At 39.5% G+C, this 19,359-nt stretch overlaps 1 protein-coding gene across 1 annotated transcript in view; it reads right to left on the bottom strand.

Annotated features, from left to right (window-relative positions):
- LOC100331665 (L-threonine ammonia-lyase) overlaps positions 1 to 16,096 on the bottom strand; it is an 18,556-nt gene extending 2,460 nt beyond the window's left edge. Inside the window, exons 1-9 of the mRNA XM_073920396.1 lie at positions 15,935 to 16,096; positions 15,377 to 15,769; positions 10,432 to 10,795; positions 10,064 to 10,180; positions 9,083 to 9,324; positions 8,399 to 8,564; positions 7,093 to 7,192; positions 6,434 to 6,509; positions 3,462 to 3,587 (exon numbers count right to left, since the gene is read on the bottom strand). Coding sequence (XP_073776497.1) covers positions 3,462 to 3,587; positions 6,434 to 6,509; positions 7,093 to 7,192; positions 8,399 to 8,564; positions 9,083 to 9,324; positions 10,064 to 10,180; positions 10,432 to 10,795; positions 15,377 to 15,769; positions 15,935 to 16,038 — 1,688 coding nt within the window. The 5' untranslated portion in view covers positions 16,039 to 16,096. The remainder of the gene's footprint in view (positions 1 to 3,461; positions 3,588 to 6,433; positions 6,510 to 7,092; positions 7,193 to 8,398; positions 8,565 to 9,082; positions 9,325 to 10,063; positions 10,181 to 10,431; positions 10,796 to 15,376; positions 15,770 to 15,934) is intronic.
- Positions 16,097 to 19,359: the final 3,263 nt, after the last annotated feature.

Here is a 19,359-nt window from a genome sequence, read left to right as displayed (position 1 = left end):
TAATATGTAGCGTGTTACAGCTCTAGTTGCTGTCATTTATTTTATACTATGTCTCTGCTGAATGCTGGATTCTGATTGGCTGATGGTCACTCTCAGGTGTTTGGTAATCGCAAGATAAAGGCACAGCTAAAGTAGTTCCGGCAGGTTTAGAGCGCATTTCAGCTCCATATCACTACACTGAATGATATGAGTCGATTTCAAAACCTGCCGGAACTACTTTAGCTTTGCATTTATCTGAAAACAACACCACTCATAAGAATGCTCATCAGCCAATCAGAATCAAGCATTCAGCAGCACTGGAGTTTAAATGAAATTAAAGCCACCATAGCTAAACACACACTGCACTGCTGTGATATAATGACAATAACCAGTAATATGATTAAAGATATTATTTAATATCAACTATTAAATAATCTCAGACAATATTAAGTCATTAATCACTATATACTCTATAATAGACTTATAAAATATTCAAGTTTATTTGTAATTGCTTTTCACAACAATTATAACTCCAAAGCAGCAATAATAAGTAATAATATCTTATTCAGTAATTACTGAGACGATTATTATTATATAATTTAATATTATTTAATGCACTATGAAGTAACACAAGCAAATAAAAAACAAGTGCTGTAGAAAATGTATTGCTCACTGTTAATGCATTAATGCACTTTTGGTTGGTGAATGCACTAATAATTAATCCAGATGAAGTGAAAATGAGAATGTGTAATTAGTTCAAATGAGTAAACTTCACTAGTTAAAACAAACTAATAAATGTGCTATTACTGTCTCATCATTTATCACTATAAGGTCACACACTGAAGTCAAAGTGCATTAAGCAATTGACATTAACATCATGAAGTGCTGTAAAACGCCTATATTTAGCTGCTCATTGCATTTTAATGAATGCATTCAATTATGTGAGCGAATGAGAGCGTATTGTGCATGTCACTGCTTAATTTATTAATAGTAATTCATGTATTCTAGTCAAGTGCTTCATTAGCATCACAGAGATGTGCCGAGCTGCTGTGATCTGTGCTTTCAGTGTGAATCATACTCTAGTGAAAGTACCATCACTGGGTGAAAATGTGTTGCATGTAGAGTAAAATGTCTATATAGATATAAATATAATAGTTTTAATCATTAATCAGTGTATGAATTAAAGAAGCTCTTTTACAGATTCCCTAAGCACGGTGTCTCAGTGGTGTCACACTGTGGCCTCACAGCAAGAAGGTTGCTGGCAGTGGCGGAGTTAGGCATGGGCAATATGGGCGATCGCCCAGGGCGGCATCTTGCTGGGGGCGGCATGGGGCGACAGTGCAAAAAAAAGTGGCCAGTAAAAGCTTTGAGATGCGATTTATTTTATGCAAGTGTAATTTAGAGTAGTTAAGCCAGAATTGAGATGTTAGGGGCCGTTCACATTTGGCTTCTTTTGCATGTGCACATTTGTTATTCTCTATGTGCAACCGAAACAACACTGCTGAAAGCAAACTAACGCATGCGCAAAAACAAAACATTCCCGCGCACCTCACACACACTCCCCATGTGGATCACGGTTGTTTACATGCACACCGATTAAATACACGATGCTCGTGCACTGTGAAACCAGAGTAACAGCCTTTTACGCAGAGGTGTTGGCACAAAGCGAGCTTTGCAAGTCGACAGAACTAATGATAACATGATGATGATGATGTTATGGTGACTATAATAACGGCTATGAAGCAGTAAAGGATAATGAGTCAGGGAGATAATCAAGACTTCATAACATTAATTCTCATCCGTGAGTCGGGTCTATAAAACATGTTTATCTGCATTCTGAAGAATTATCTAAATTAATATTCATGCAAGAGATTTCTTAAGTGATCTTAGCATAGTTGTGTCTTTACGTTGTTTTCCAGTTACATTCAGCATTGTTTCAGTAATTCATTTAGAATCAATATAATTGAATAATAATATTAATAACAACTTTATTTATTTTTTATTTTATTAAGGTGGTGTATGGGGTGGTTCACCCAGGGTGCCATTTAAACTAGAACTGCCACTGGTCGCTGGTTTGAGTCTCGGCTGGGTCAGTGCGTGTTTCTGTGTGGAGTTTGCATGTTCTCCCCGTGTTGGTGTGGGTTTCCTCCGGGTGCTCCGGTTTCCCCCACAGTCCAAACACATAAGCTATAGGGGAACTGATCAACTACACTAGCCGTAGTGTATGAGTGTGTGTGTGTGTAAATCAGTGTGTATGGGTGTTTCCCATTATTGGGTTGCAGCTGGCATCCGCTGTGTAAAACATAAGCTGGAATAGTTGGTGGTTGGTGGCGACCCCTGATAAATAAGGGACTAAGCTGAAGGAACACCATGTCATGTGAACACACAAAAAACTCTCTCTTTGCCCAAGAATGGACACCACTAGCAAATGAACGGAAATTACTGAAATGAAAGCATTTTTTTTTATTTACCCCCCAAAAACTTAACAAATCCGACACAATGGCGATTAATCACACACATCTAAACGTCTGACCTTATATAACATGCTCACTGTGTCAATCACACACCACAGGCCTCCAGAAGTCAACAAAGTTGCACCATTTTTAGGTTCTGATTGGTCTGAACTGACTTATAGTATTTAAAAAATAGAAATATTTAAAAGATATGATATAAAAAATAAGCATATTTTTGGGTAAACATCCAGCTGAAATGTCTACGTCCATCAACAATCACTGAACGCACTACAGAATGTTTCCTCTTCCACACAGACTGCAGGTATTCTCTCAGTGCTGCAGGAGTTTATGGCGCCACCTGCTGGACACTCGGAGCTGTTTAGCCAGGGGTCAAAGGTCATAACCTGAGGGTGAGCATATCAGCACAGCTATATTTTGTGTGTAAGATTACATCACTCTGTAGATAAATGCATCAAGCATAAGCTACATGTTTAATCAGCAGGGTGTAGCGTGGAGTAATTTACAGTGCTCACTACTCTTGAACACCTTGAAGAGGGCTTCTTTCACACACATTTTGAGTACTGTTTAAAATACACTGGAAAAAACACTCATTGTATTTACTATATTTTTTAAGGTAAGTGGTAAATGTAAGTGGTAAGCTGAATTTAAATGAATAAATTAGCCTGAATGCTTCTAAATTTAATTAGTTTGTTTAAGTTCAGCCCATATAAACTGTTTGCAAACACACACCTTAAAAATACAGTAAATACAATGAATATTTTTTTCAGTGACTTTTACTGCCACTATTTTATTTTTTAGCCGGTGATGACACATTTACTATACTGGCAATAATGTCTCGTTTACTAGAGTATGGTTTTCAGTAGTCTTTCCACCAGTGAGTTAGTCTTTTCAGTGAGGAGTGCGGTGTTTACTGCAGTGTGTTTACTGCTGATGAACTCCTGGGTTAATTGGCTTATCAGAGAGCGTGTTTGAGTGACCTTTGAGATGTTAATAAAGAGTTTTGAGCACCTTTTGCCCTTGAGCTCTGGCAGTTGTCCAGCCAGGATGGCGGCGAGACCCATCGCACCTTCAGTGTCCACCGTGCAGCGCTCGAACTCCTGGAAGCGCAGCATGGCCACCAGAGCGTCCGCCTCCCTGAGCAAAACATGCCGAGAATCAGTAATCAGATAGAGAACAGTGTGAGAACAGGAGAATCAGTTCAGTTAAAGATAATAAATTACATGCTAAAATGTGGAATCAGTAATGTAATCTCTCAGATTACACATTGCATTGTTCTTGTACGTGTGTAATCACAATAAAGTTGAATCTAATCTAAAAATCTAATCTAAAGTAATCTGACTACTTTTGGATTACATTAAGATTACTTTTGTGTTGACCAATATTTGATTACATGGTTAAAAAAAGTGTAATCATTAATATAATTTCTCAGATTACACTGTAATGGTAAAGTAATCTGACTCCTTCTGGATTACATTTAGATTACTTCTGTGCTACACCTTATTTAATTACATGGTAAAAAGTGTAGTTATGTGATCTCAGATTACACATTCATGGTATTGTAATCTGACTACTTTCGGGTTATATTTAGATTTGTTTTATGTTAACCCTTATTTGATTACACTGGAAAAAATTGTACTCCATAATATAATCTCTCAGAGTAAACATTAATGGTCAAGTAATCTACTTTTGGATTACATTTAGATTACTTTTGTGTTGACCAATATTTGATTACGTGATTAAAAAAAAGTTTAATCATTAATATAATCTCTCAGAGTACACTGTAATGGTAAAGTAATCTGACTACTTTCGGTATACATTTAGATTACGTTTTTTCTACTCTTTATTTAATTACATGGCAAAAATGTAATCAGTACTATAATCTCTCAGATTACACATTTAAAGTAATCTGACTACTATCGGATTACTTTTGTGTTACGCCTTATTTAGTTACATGGTAAAAAGTGTAGTTATGTAATCTCTCAGATTACACATTCATGGTATTGTAATCTGACTACTTTTGGGTTACATTTGGATTACTTTTGTGTTAACCCTTATTTGATTAGAAGGGAAAAAATGTACTCCATAATATAATCTCTCAGATTACACAATAATAGTCTAGTAATCTACTTTCGGGTTACATTTAGATTACTTTTGCACTGAGCCTTATTTGGTTACATGGTAAAAGATGTAATCACTAATATAATCTCCCAGATTACACATTTATAGTGAAGTAATCTGACTAAATTTGGATTACATTTAGATTACATTTGCGCTAATCCTTATTTGATGCCTCATATACTGAAGCAGGATTATCTTGTACTATTTAGACAGAGAGAAATAATAAATATCTACATTGTTAATCATCATCAAGAGGACATGATGGACAGATAATACTTCATAATATACTATATAACACTAATATACCTCAACAACACTAAACCACAAACATTTACCGGACATTAAATGCATTTAGAAAGCAGCAACATTACAAAACCTAATATTGAAAAACATCAAATTCACATAAATATCACTGCGACGTCAAATGTTTCACCTATAAATCTCTAGAAATGCAGATGACTGTAAAAGTGTGAAGAATCATGAATGCACACAAGCAGCTGGTTAATTATGAAAATAATACATGTAAAGAGGTGGCGCGGTGGCGCAGTAGGTAGTGCTGTGGCCTCACAGCAAGAAGGTCTCTGGTTTGAGTCTCGGCTGGGTCAGTTGGTGTTTCTGTGTGGAGTTTGCATGTTCTCCCTGTGATCGTGTGGGTTTCCTCCGGTTTCCCCCACAGTCTAAACACATGCAGTACAGGTGAACTGGGTAAGCTAAAATTGTCCGTAGTTTATGTATATGAATGAAAGTGTGTGGGTGTTTCCCAGTGATCGGTTGCAGCTGGGAGGGCATCCACTGCGTAAAGCATGTGCTGGTTAAGTTGGCGGTTCATTCCTCTGTGGCTACCTCAGATTAATAAAGGGACTAAGCCAACAAGAAAATGAATGAATGTAAAAAAAAACCAAGCAGAGTCAATGAATTGTGAGCAGCCTCCTGCCATTGTGTAGCTAAATGTAATCATGTAATCCATCAAAGAGTAACTGTAGTCTGATTACGAGTGTTTTAAAAAGTACTTTAGTCTAATTACAAGTACTTGATTGCTGTAATCTGATTACTCAATCCAGATTACAGATAATCTGCTGCTAGAGAGAGGAGAGAGGGAGAGAGAGAGAGAGGGAGAGAGAGAGAGAGAGAGAGAGAGAGAGAGAGAGGCTGTAGGTCAAACACTAAAGGTTGTTTCTAGCAATGCTAAAGTCTCGAGTTTGATTCTTGAGGTATTCATGAACTGATAACATGCATTAGTCTCTTGAATAACAGTCTGACAAATGCATACCTGTCACATGTTATAGAAACCTATAATAATACAGTTGAAGGCAAGGTTATTAGCCCTGCTGTGATTTTTTTTCAATTATTTCTCAAGTGGAACATTTTCACAGTATATACTATAATACTAAATGGATATGTTTTAAGGTCAATATTGTTAGCTCCCTTAAGAATTTATATTTTTAATTGTCTATAGGGTGATTCAGTGGTGTCAAATTGTGGCATCACGGTAAGGTCTCTAGTTTGAGTCCCGGCTGGGTCAGTGTGTGTTTCTGTGTGGAGTTTGCATGTTCTCCCCGTGTTGGTGTGGGTTTCCTCCGGGTGCTCCGGTTTCCCCCACAGTCCAAACACATGCGCTATAGGGGAACTGATCAACTACACTTGCCGTGGTGTGTGTGTATGGTGTGTGTATAGGTGTTTCCCAGTAATGGGTTGCAGCTGGAATAGTTGGTGGTTCATTCCGCTGTGGTGACCCCTGATAAATAAGGGACTAAGCTGAAGGAAAATAAATCTCCAGAACAAACCACTGTTATTCTACTACTGTTGTCTAATTACCCTAACTTTACCCTAATTACCATGAAGGAAATATATCTTCACGATACCTGACAGAAATAACTTTGTCCACCAGTTTCTTGGCCAGCTGAAAGGTGTGTGTGCCCAGAGAGTGATCCACCAGATCTGTGCAGAAAAACCCATCAGAAACTCACATAAGACCAGGAGTTCAGATGCAAAAGCCTCCAGTTGCCGTTTGAATATTTTCTTCTCTGAACATTTGTCTCAGGCTCCTGTGTGTGGGTTCAGTAATCTCACTGCAGTGCCAAAGAATATCTGCTTTTCATTGGCTTTAATGGGCACCTATTGTGTAGAAATGACATTTCTAGGGGGTTTAACCCCAGCAGTGTGTGTGTGTGTGTGTGTGTGTGAGCAGTGTGTGAATATTTCCAGCAGTCTCTGATGCTCATCATGAGTAATTGTGTTTGTTCTAATCAGACTTGATGCAGAAACACTGTGATTGACATTCTCCCTTTGTATGTGTCATCAGAGGGGGAAAGCCCCGCCCACTAGTGCCCATCTCATTAGCATAAACACACACACCCACACACATTCTCTAGACACAGCAGAGACACATTTTAAGCTTGTGCATATAGACCCCCTTTATAGTGAACACAAACACAAACATTAATTTTAGAAGAAAATATCTAAGGACAACTAAAAGTTTTGCGTCTGAACTCTTCATATAAACACAAGTTCCTAACTTCACCTCTGTAGAGCTTCTTGTTGGGGTTGCAGTAGAGGTCTTTAATGGGAGAATCTGTTTTGAGCGACTGCAGGAGAAGAGGGAACTCCTCCGGCTCCACACCCTGTGGGAAAACACTATAGATTAAACAGCAGGGGTTCATCATCAGGCACTCTCTAACACCGACTCCTGCTCATATGATGCGGATGACGGGATTATGAGGAGTTTCTCTGCAAATAAAACAGGTTTTGTCTTGTTGCTAGTCCAAATATCTTAAAATTCTTAAAACAATAAGCATTTTTTACATTTATTTTAGAAATAATGAGTCAAAATGTACTGGGGTTTTTCCTTAAAGTCAGCAACAGAATCTGTAAAATAATAATAATAATGTGAATAATAAGTACAATAATTGTTTTTGCTCTGAAATAACACTGTTTTACTTGTTTTAAATCTGACATGTTCTGCCTACTTTCACAAGCTGTAAATGCGTCTCTGCTGTCTCTCGAGTGTGTGTGTGTGTGAGCTGAGAACAGCACACAGGTCATGTTCTCCAGCTCTCTGAAACTGACCCTTTCAGGCTTTGATCCTAATTGTGGCGCTTTGGTGACTGTCGCTTTAAATGCAAATGAGATTCTGCACTTTTCAGAAGAGGGCGGAGCTATAAATGCCCTTGTGTCAGCATAGTGGCAGATTAAAAAACAACACCAACATCCTATGCTACACTTAGAAATAAAAGCATGTGAGCTGACACTGGGGTGGTGCTTTTTCAAAAGGTACATATTTGTACCTTAAAGGTGTATATTAGCACCCCATAAATTTCAGCATGTACAGTTTTGCACATTTCAGGTACTAATATGTACCTTTGAGGTATTAATAAGGACCCTTTAAGTACGTATATTTACCTTTTGAAAAGGTACCACCCAGTGACAGCTCGCGTAGCTTTATTTCTGAGAGTGTAATGAGGGAGAGATGGGCACTAGTGGGCGGGGCTTTCACCCTTTGATGACACGTACAAAGTGAGAATGTCAATCACAGTGTTTCTGCAGACTGATTTCATCTAGTCTGATTTGAATAAGCACAATTCAGCACTGTTGACCACTAGAGGCTGGAGATATCCACACACTGCTGACACACACTACTGGCTTTAAACCCTGCATAATAGTCATTTCTGCATAATAGGTGGCCTTTAAAGAAAAACTCGCTTCATTTTGACTCATTATTTCTCAAAACAAGACTATATCTTGAAAATGCTTCTTGATTTCAGAGTTTTTCGATGTTTGGACTGGAAACAGTGTTGTTGTCTGAGGTTTACCCGATGTGTTTGACTCACTATGACAGAGATGCGAGGGTTCAGGTGTTTGATGGCGGCTGCAGTTCCTGCCAGTAGGCCACAATGTCCACCCGCTGGCACCACCACAGCGTCCAGTTTGGGCACCTGCTCGTAGATCTCCATACCCACTGTTCCCAGACCTGCCAGATACACAGCGCTGTCGTCCCTACAGGCAGATGGAGAGAGAGAGAGCGATGGATAAACCTGTCTGACACACCAAACCCTGCCAAGCGATGCCTCTCTGTCTGCTCATGTGCTGTGATCATGCATGAGTGGACAGACAGACAGACACATCTACTCCTCCAACTGATCCTAGACGTACTTCAGGGGGTTTGGCCTCATTAAAATATTTTATTATTTATTATTATTCTATAGTAAAAGGCTTAATGATCAGTAGGGGCCGATTTGATGACCACAATTTTAAAGAGCACAGAGAGTCAGGAGCTCAGTCTAACATCTCATCTGAAAGACGGCGCTCACTGACAGTACAGAGTCCCCTTCACTAAACTGGGGCATTAGGACTCACACAGACCACAGGTTGAGCGCCCCCTGCTGGCCTCACTAACACCACTGCTAACAGCAGCCTAGTGTTCCCATGTGGTCTCCCATCCAGACACACTGGGCCCTGCTCAGCTTCAGTGAGTAAGCGCTCTCGGGCTGCAGGGTGATGGGTGTGAAACTCACTCCTCCAGACACAGGTATCCGTTCTCCTTGGCCAGGTGTCGGGCGTGGTTGATTGAGTCTCGGGCTGTGCTGCCGTAGGAAATAACCATGGCTCCGTAATCTCTGTACATGCGCAGACGAGGAGGAGAGCTGCACGCTGGCATGATGACGAACACCGGGATACGCATCTCCACCGCATGATACGCCACCGACATCGAGAAGTTACAGTCTGTGGCCACAATCACACCCTTCCTCTGCTGATCCTGCACACACACACACACACACACACACACACACACACACACACACACACACACACACACACACACACACACAGTATTCGGGTGTTGTTGTGAATTGTATGAATGCAGTATTTTGGTGATGTTTTAAAGGCAGTGTTTGGGTGTTGATCTGGATTCAGTGTTTGGGTGTTGATCTGGATTAAGTGTTTGGGTGTTGATCTGGATTCAGTGTTTGGGTGTTGATCTGGATTCATTGTTTGGGTGTTGATCTGGATTAAGTGTTTGGGTGTTGATCTGGATTCAGTGTTTGGGTGTTGATCTGGATTCAGTGTTTGGGTGTTGATCTGGATTAAGTGTGTGTTTTGGTGTTGATCTGGATTCAGTGTTTTGGTGTTGATCTGGATTCAGTGTTTGGGTGTTGATCTGGATTCAGTGTTTGGGTGTTGATCTGGATTCATTGTTTGGGTGTTGGTCTGGATTCAGTGTTTGGGTGTTGATCTGGATTCAGTGTTTGGGTGTTGGTCTGGATTCAGTGTTTGGGTGTTGATCTGGATTCAGTGTTTGGGTGTTGATCTGGATTCAGTGTTTGGGTGTTGATCTGGATTCAGTGTTTGGGTGTTGATCTGGATTCAGTGTTTGGGTGTTGATCTGGATTCAGTGTTTGGGTGTTGATCTGGATTCAGTGTTTGGGTGTTGATCTGGATTCAGTGTTTGGGTGTTGATCTGGATTCAGTGTTTGGGTGTTGTTGAGGATCTTCACCTGTTTGAGGGAGGACAGCAGGTACAGCACTCCTCTCTCCTTTACTGAGCCGGTGTAGTGGAGCAGCTCCTTCTTCAGGTAAATCTCCATGCCATACTGTTTGGACAGTCTGGAGTACTGAAAGCAGAACACACACACACACACACACACTCATGAGCACCACAGAGGTGTGTTTCAGAGCTGTTGCTCGTAGTCTTAGAAAAATGCTTCATGTTTTTAGGAGGTCTTGAATTTAGACTGACAGAAAAAAAATCTATTGACAGTTGTTTAGTTGTGTGTGTGTGTGTGTGTGTGTGTGTGTGTGTGTGCGCATGAATGCATGCTTGTGTGAGTATGCGTGTGTGTCAGTGCATGTGTGCATGTGTCACCGTGCAGGGTGTTTTCTGTAGGCTGGACTGCTGTAGTCTGAAGGCCGCGGCGCTGATGTCCTGGAAGCGCAGGTGTTCTGGAGCCGGAGGTGTGCTACTCTTCTTGCTGTCGGTGCTCTTCTTCGCGGCTGGTTTGGGGGTGGACATCAGCTGCAGCTCCGCCGGCTCAGAGACGCTGGTCTGGAAGGTCTTCACGTCTCCGTTCAGGTATTCTTCAGCTCCGAAGTCTTTGAGTCTCTCTGGGCAGATGAGTGTGGAGCGGCGGCCCGTGCGCCCATTCCCCATCAGCACCAGCGGGTCTCGAGTGCAGGGGCCGCTGTGGAATGAGCAGTCAGGCTTTGCGGATCCACGGCGCTGCTCAGCACTGCACAATCAACATCACACACAGTATTATAGCATCACTCAGACAGGGTGAGTCGATTACAACTTTTAGGGTTACGCATCACAACTTTCATGACAACACAAACAAAAGCGGACTGCTCTGGATGACATTTAGATGAACCTTTATATGATGACATGGTAAAGACAGCAGTAGTGGAGTCTTTAAGATGGATATTTTAGAGGCAAAACGAACCTGTAAATCTAGATTCACCTTTATTGATTCTATACCAACGATAACCTCCACATACTGAGTGTCCACATACTGCACGTGGAAAGGCAAATCTTGAAAGGCATTTTGACCTTATTAATTGTTTATTGATTCTATAGCTCCTTTATTGATTCTATAGAGCCTTTATTGATTCTATAGAGCCTTTATTGATTCTATAGAGCCTTTATTGATTCTATAGAGCCTTTATTGATTCTATAGCATGTTTATTGATTCTTTAGCATGTTTATTGATTCTATAGTGCTTTTATTGATTCTATAGAGCCTTTATTGATTCAATAGCATGTTTATTGATTCTATAGCATGTTTATTGATTCTATAGAGCTTTTATTGATTTTGTAGCACGGTTATTGATTCTATAGCTCCTTTATTGATTCTATAGCATGTTTATTGATTCTATAGCATGTTTATTGATTCCACAGCTCCTTTATTGATTATATAGCTCCTTTATTGATTCTATAGTATGTTTATTGATTCTATAGCATGTTTATTGATTCCACAGCTCCTTTATTGATTATATAGCTCCTTTATTGATTCTATAGTATGTTTATTGATTCTATAGCATGTTTATTGATTCTATAGAGCCTTTATTGATTCTATAGCATGTTTATTGATTCTATAGAGCCTTTATTGATTCTATACCCTGTTTATTGATTCTATAGCACCTTTATTGATTCTATAGCATGTTTATTGATTCTATAGCATGTTTATTGATTCCATAGCGCTTTTATTGATTTTGTACCACAGTTATTGATTCTATAGAGCCTTTATTGATTCTATAGCATGTTTATTGATTCCACAACTCCTTTATTGATTCTATAGTATGTTTATTGATTCTATAGCATGTTTATTGATTCTATAGAGTCTTTATTGATTCTATAGCGCTTTTATTCATTTTGTAACACGGTTATTGATTCTATAGAGCCTTTATTGATTCTATAGCTTCTTTATTGATTCTATAGCGCTTTTATTGATTTTGTAGCACAGTTATTGATTCTATAGAGCCTTTATTGATTCTATAGCATGTTTATTGTTTTAATAGCACCTTTATTGATTCTATAGCATGCTTATTGATTCTATAGTGCCTGTATTGATTCTATAGCACCTTTATACTTTATTTTTTACTTTATACTTTACTTTCTTTATTGTCCACAAGTGGAAATTTATCTTTGGCTTCACCACACAACCACATCAGCGTTCACATTACACACATCACAGAAAAAACATTCAACACGAATACATTCAACGTCATCACATATATCACATTAAAAAACTCAATTTAAAACCCTATACACAATTAAAACCCAGTATTTGAAATTGTAATGGCACTCAGCACAAATGACATTTGATACACATTTTTCTTTACTTTAGGTTGCCTAAAACGTCTTTTTGATGGCAAGAGCTGAAATTTGATATTTAAGGGATGGGAACAATCTTTAACAATGATATGTGCTTTCTGTCTAATTCTCATTGAATAAATTTCATTTGGTTGTTTTTGCGCTTTACGTACAATTGTACTGCATATTTTTACTACTCGACACAGTTTTTGCTTTTCCTACATTGGCAACAGTCCATACCATGCAATCATGCAAACTCACAACACTCTCAACCAAGTTCTTGTATACCATCTCAAGGACATCTTGACAAATTGTTTTAACCTCCTAATGAGATATAATCTCTGCATTGATTTTTTAAAAATGCACTCTGCATTTGCAGCTAATGTTAATCCACTATCAATAAGTGTTCCTAAATATTTAAAACAGCCAACTGTCTCTATTTCATGTCCCTCAAGGACCAGAGGCTTAAACCCTTGACTAAGCACTAGTTTATTTCTGCTAATTATCATCTCCTTGGTTTTATTAAAATTGATCTCCAGTGAACTCTTTTTACACCAATTCTGGAGCAAATTTATATAATTATAGTACGAGGTATCGCCTTCTGTTCCTATTTTAGTCAACCGTCCAATAAGTGCATGTCATCTGCATATATAAATAACTTAAAACCTGAATCCTGGATCTTAAGTTCATTTGTGTAAAGAGAAAATAGTAAGGGTGATAATATGCTTCCTTGCGGAACTCCTGTATTTACAATCATTGTTTTAGACACCATTTCATTAACGACTACTCTTTGAGGATGATTTAAAAGGAAATCTTTAATCCACCAAATAAGATCACCATTCACTCCTAGATCAAGTAGTCTTTGCAGGAGAATATCTATCCCAATTGAATTAAAAGCTGAGCTAAAATCTATAAATAAAATCCTTACATAATTTGTGGTCTGTTGAATATATTCAGCAGCAAAATCACACAAAGTTATTACAGCATCGTCGGTGCCCCTCTTTCCCCTGTATGCAAACTGAAGGGGGTCCAAATCGTTGACCACCTTGTTCCAGATGTGCCTTGATATAATACTCTTTCCATACATTTACCCAGAATAGATGTAAGAGCTATTGGTCTAAAATCTTGTAACTGATTGGCATTGGATATTTTGGGTCCTGGAACAATTTTTGTTTCTTTCCATAAACTTGGAACCATTTTACAGTCTAACGAAAGCTAAAACAAACGGGTGAATACACTAAATAGCTGAAAAGCACAATCTCCCAACACGTGACCTTTAAGCCCATCTGGGCCAGGTGCTTTATTTGGCTTTATACTAGCAAGACTGGCTGCTATTTCATACTCATTAAGTTTAATGGGCTCAAATGCAGGAATATTAAAACAGATTTTCTCACATTCAGTTTTGCCTTTATCAAACCTAAGAAAATATTTAAATCTTCTACCATAGCTGCACCATGTGATAAACATTATCCTCAGTCTTGTCTTTATATGCTAATTTAGCTTAATTTATTGATTCTATAGTGCCTTTATTGATTCTATAGCAACTTTATTGATTCTACAGAGCCTTTATTGGTGCTATAGCAACTTTATTGATTCTCTAGCATGTTTATTGAATCTATAGTGCCTTTATTGATTCTATAGCTCCTTTATTAATTCTCTAGTATGTTTATTGAATTTATTGCGCCTTTTTGGTTCTATAGCTCCTTTATTGATTCTAAAGCATGTTTATTGATTCTATAGCTCCTTTATTGATTCAATTGCACCTTTATTGATTCTATATTTCCTTTATTGATTCTATAGCTCCTTTATTGATTTGATTGCACCTTTATTGATTCTATAGCTCCTTTATTGATTCGATTGCACCTTTATTGATTCTATAGCTCCTTTATTGATTCGATTGCTCCTTTATTGATTCGATTGCACCTTTATTGACTCTATAGCATGTTTATTGATTCTATAGCTCCTTTATTGATTCGATTGCACCTTTATTGATTCTATAGCTCCTTTATTGATTCGATTGCTCCTTTATTGATTCGATTGCACCTTTATTGACTCTATAGCATGTTTATTGATTCTATAGCTCCTTTATTGATTCGATTGCACCTTTATTGATTCTATAGCTCCTTTATTGATTCGATTGCTCCTTTATTGATTCGATTGCACCTTTATTGATTCTATAGCATGTTTATTGATTCTATGTTTATTGATTCTATAGCACATTTATTGATTATATAGCACCTTTATTGATTCTACAGCATGGGTATTGTTTCTTCAGCCCCTTTAATGATTCTATAGCATGTTTATTGGTTCTTTAGCACGTTTATTGATTCTATAGCACCATTATTGATTCTTTATTGCCTTTAAAGATTCTGTAGCATGTTTAAAGATTCTATGGCACATTTAAATATTCTGTGTAGAGCTTTTAAAGTGCAGGCTTTGAGTGTGTCTAGCTGCTGTGTCCAGCACTGAAGTCTATTAATATCTGCAGTGTTTTCTGCAGGTTTGACCTCTCGCCTCATTCACACTTCACTGCGTCTAATAAAGCCTCTGTCTGATAGAAACATGTGCACACAGCTCAGGTTAACCCCATAACACTACTGCATCAGGATGGAAACAGGAATTAATCAAGATCAGACTTCACTTTTAAACCTGTTGCACACAATCTGCTACACAGCTTCTGTTGTCTGACTGCTGAAGTAGATGCTACAATCAAGTTTCAAAATTCTATGCATTTACATTGTCATTTAGCAGACCAAAACTAATTCTAAAGTGAGTTATAACTATAGGCGTTACATATTTGAAATGTTTTATTTTTAATTTTTAAAGAAAAGTTAAAGAGTGTAACATACAATCACCAGGCTTTTAACGAAGGCTTATTTCCAGAACCTTTAATTTCTCTGTTCCTCAGAGGTGAACTCAGACCTTTTGTAGCTTGTAAAACATTTCGTCTTAATTATATTGTATTTTACAGTTTGTAAATGAATGTCTCCTGCAGTGTTTACCGTGGTATAAAGAGGAGGATGAAGGAGAGGAAGAGTCTGAGGAGGATGAGCACCAGTGTCTGCAGGAGTGTGATGAAGGTAGCGTTTTCAGGGATCTGAGGGATGGATGCAGGCTGTATTGGAGACTTACGGGTGTTTTCAGGGATCTGCGGTGTGGATGCAGGCTGTATTGGAGATTTACAGCTGTTTTCTAGTATCTGCAGGACTGTTGGAGGCTGTATTGGAGATTTACGGGTGTTTTTAGGCATCTGCGGGATGGATGGAGGTTGCATTGGAGATTTACGGGCTCTACAGACGGGTGGAGGTGTGGATGGAGGAGGATCAATCTCTACAGGCTCTCTACAGGTATTCACTGCTGGAGGATCATCACTTACAGCAGCACACACCGGCTCTCTACAGGAGGCATGCACAAGACTATTACAGCTGTGCATTGTAGGTTTTATTTTGTGAACACATTTCAAGGTACTTTTTAGTTTTAACAATAGCACAGACACTAAAACAGCCAGAGAATACAGTTTTCAACCAAAAGTTTTGGTTTATTACAGTAATATCTCCCACCTCTGCCAGAACGGATCATACTCCTCGCAGTCACTGAATCCTCTGCGCGGCTCCTGCGGGTTTTCATTCATAAAATTAGCGAAAAACTGAGCGGCGAAGTTCATCCCGGTGCACAGAGAGAAAGAGAGTGTGTGTGTGTGTCCTGTCCTGTCCTGTTCTCCTGCAGGACATTAATGCTCAGGGTTATTTAAAGAGGGATTAGCCATAATCAGAGCTCCACCTACTGCTCTATTCCTGCAGTAAACCCTCTTCACGTGGTCTGATCAGACAGTAGAACGCAATCCTGGAGGAATTACACTGTCCAGCAGAGTCTGACCTCCAGGACAAATCCTCTTCACACACCTCTGACCCCGCGCTCAGCATTGATCATGCTCATGATACGCACTGTACAAACACAAATGCTTCCTGATTCAGTTGATTTGTTTTCCTGGAAACTTCCAGGAAAATTTCTTTTCTTTCTTAGATTTTAGACTAGAAACACGACAAAAACTTTAACAATTCTTAAATTAATATAAGGGGGGTGTCACGGACTGCGCCCTGACTACTTGACCTCTCCAGACAGCCGCCTAGGTCGCCTCCATGGACGCACCGGCCCTGCCCACAGTCCAAACACATGTGCTATAGGGGAATTGATCAACTAAATTGGCCATAGTGTGTGTGTGTGTGTGTGTGTGTGTGTGTGTAAATGAGTGTGTATGGGTGTTTCCCAGTACTGGGCTGCGGCTGGAAGAGCATCCGCTGTGTAAAACCTATGCTGTGTTCATTCCGTTGTGGCGACCCCTGATGAATTAAGGGACTCATCCAAAAGAAAGTGAAACAGGAATCTGAAGTGACCTGTGCCATTACTGTTGTTCTTCAGCTGTTCAAACACCTGAGCTGTGATTGAAGGACAATAATGTAGGAAATCAGACATCCCAAGTCTCCTGGAAGTTCCGGGACTCTCCTGCAAATGCATAGAGACTCCCGGATGCCCGCAAATGAGTGATAATCTCCCTTTCATTCCTCAAATAAGTCATGCACCCTTCTCACCCCTCGCCACCGGACCCTCCTCGCTCTTCAGACACGTCGCATGCACTCTGTGAAACACCACCCCACATGCACCCCTCATCACATACACCCCCCACCCCACTCTGTGTAGTTGCTAGGATGTTGTTACAGCATGTTCATGGTTGCTAGCTTGTTATGCGGCATTGCTGGAGTATTCTTAGGTTTATCATGTGGTTGCTAGGGTGTTTTGTGTAGTTGCTTGATTGTTGCTATGGTGATTGTGGGTGTTATTTCTTGTTGCTAAATTGTAGTTTGGTTGTTTCAAAGGTGTTTTCGGAGATTTCTCTCTGGAAGCTAGCTAGTGTTCTCTTTGTTGTTGTTAGGGTGGACTGCAGTATCTATGTGATTGCTAGGAAGTGATGTGTTGTTGCTAGAGTTTTCTCAGGTTTTTTGTTTGGTTGCTAGGATGTTGTTGTGGTGTTTCTTTGTTGCTACCAGGGTACTAGTTGTGGTTGCTAGGGTTTTGTGACAGTGTTAATTTGGTTGATGTGGTGTTTTTAAGTATTTATGTTGTTGCTAGGGTGTTCTGTGTGGTTGCTAGGGTGTTGCTACAGCTTTTGTGTGGTTGATTGGGTGTTATGTCTTGTTGTTATAGAGTTGGCAGTTTTTTTTCTGTGTGATAGCTAGGGTACTCTTTGGTTGCTATTGTGTTGCTACCGTGTGTGTGTGATTGTTAGGTTTGTGTGTTGTTACTAGAGGGTTGTGATGGTGTTGCTTTATCGTTACCAAGATACTATGTGTGGTTGCTAGGATGTTGTGACAGGGTTTGTGTGGATGATAGGCTGTTTTTAGGTATTTGTTGTTGCTAGGGTGTTCCGAGTGGTTGCTAGGATGTTGTGACAGGGTTTGTGTGGATGATAGGCTGTTTTATGTATTTCTTGTTGCTAGGGTGTTCTGAGGGGTTGCTAGGATGTTGTGACAGGGTTTATATGGTTGATAGGCTTTTTTAAGTATTTGTTGTTGCTAGGGTGTTTTGTGTGGTTGCTAGGGTAGTGTAGTTTGTGGTATCCATGGTTCTTTATGTTGTTGCTGAAGTGTTCTTAGGTTTTTCTGTGTGGTTGCTAGGGTGTTGTTATGGTGTCCCTTTGTAGTTTCCAGGGTGCTCCGTGTGGTTGCTAGGATTTTGTGACTGTGTTTATGTGGATGCAGGGTTGTTATGGCGCAGTGCTGTGCAGTTTTTGTATGTTGACTGTGTTTTTGTTGTTGGCTGGGTGCCCTGTGTAGTTGCTAGGATGTTGTTACAGCATGTTCATGGTTGCTAGCTTGTTATGCAGCATTGCTGGAGTGTTTTTATGTTCATCTTGATGTTGATAGGGTTATTTGTGCAGTTGCTTTGTTGTTGCTACGGTGATTTTATGGTGTAGTGGGTGTTATTTCTAGTTGCTAAATTGTAGTTTGGTTGTTTCCAAGGTGTTTTCTCCCTGGTAGCTAGCTAGTGTTCTCTTTGTGGTTGCTAGGGTGTACTACAGTGTCTGTGTGATTGTTAGGATGTGATGTGCTGTTGCCAGAGTTTGTTTAGGTTTTTCTGTTTGGTTGCTAGGATTCTGTTGTTATGTTTCTTTGTTGCTACCACAGTATTCTGTGTGGTTGCTAGGGTGTTGTAACAGTGTTTATGTGGATGGTAGGGTGTTTAAAGTAGTTGTTGCTGCTAGGGTGTTCTGAGTGGTTGCTAGGGTGTTGCTCCAGTGTTTGTGTGTGATTTTAGGGTGTTGTGTTGTTGCTAGAGTTTTCTCATTTTTTTGTTTGGTTGCTAGTATGTTGTTGTGGTGTTTCTTTGTTGCTACCAGGGCACTCTGTGCGGTTGCTAGAGTGTTGTGACAGTGTTTATTTGGTTGATGTAGTGTTTTAAAGAATTTATGTTGTTGCTAGGGTGTTCTGTGTGGTTGCTATGGTGTTGCTACAGCATTTGGGTTTTATGTCTTGTTGCTAAATTGTTGTCAGGTTTTCTCTGTGTGGTAGCTAGGGTACTCTTTGTGGTCGCTTTTGTGTTGTTGCAGTGTCTGTGTGATTGTTGGGTTTATGTGTTGTTGCTAGAGGGTTGTTGTTGTGTTTCTTTGTTGCTACCAGGGACTCTGTGCGGTTGCTAGGGTGTTGTGACAGTGTTTCTGTGGTTGAAATTGTGTTTTTAGTTATTTATGTTGTTGCTATGGTGTTTTGTGTAGTTGCTAGGGGGTTGCTACAGTGTTTGTGTGGTTGCCCTGTTGTTATGTCTTGTTGCTAAAGAGTTATCAGGTTTGTTTCTGTGTGGTAGCTAGGGTACTCTTCGTGGACGCTATTGTGTTGCTACAGTGTCTGTGTAATTGTTGGGTTTATGTGTTGTTGCTAGAGGGCTGTTGTGGTGTTTCCTAGTCATTACCAGGATACTCTGTGTGGTTGCT

The sequence above is a fragment of the Danio rerio genome, chromosome 13, assembly GCF_049306965.1.
Source record: "Danio rerio strain Tuebingen ecotype United States chromosome 13, GRCz12tu, whole genome shotgun sequence".
Taxonomy (NCBI): Eukaryota; Metazoa; Chordata; class Actinopteri; order Cypriniformes; family Danionidae; genus Danio; species Danio rerio.
This window is presented reverse-complemented; position numbering and strand designations above follow the sequence as displayed.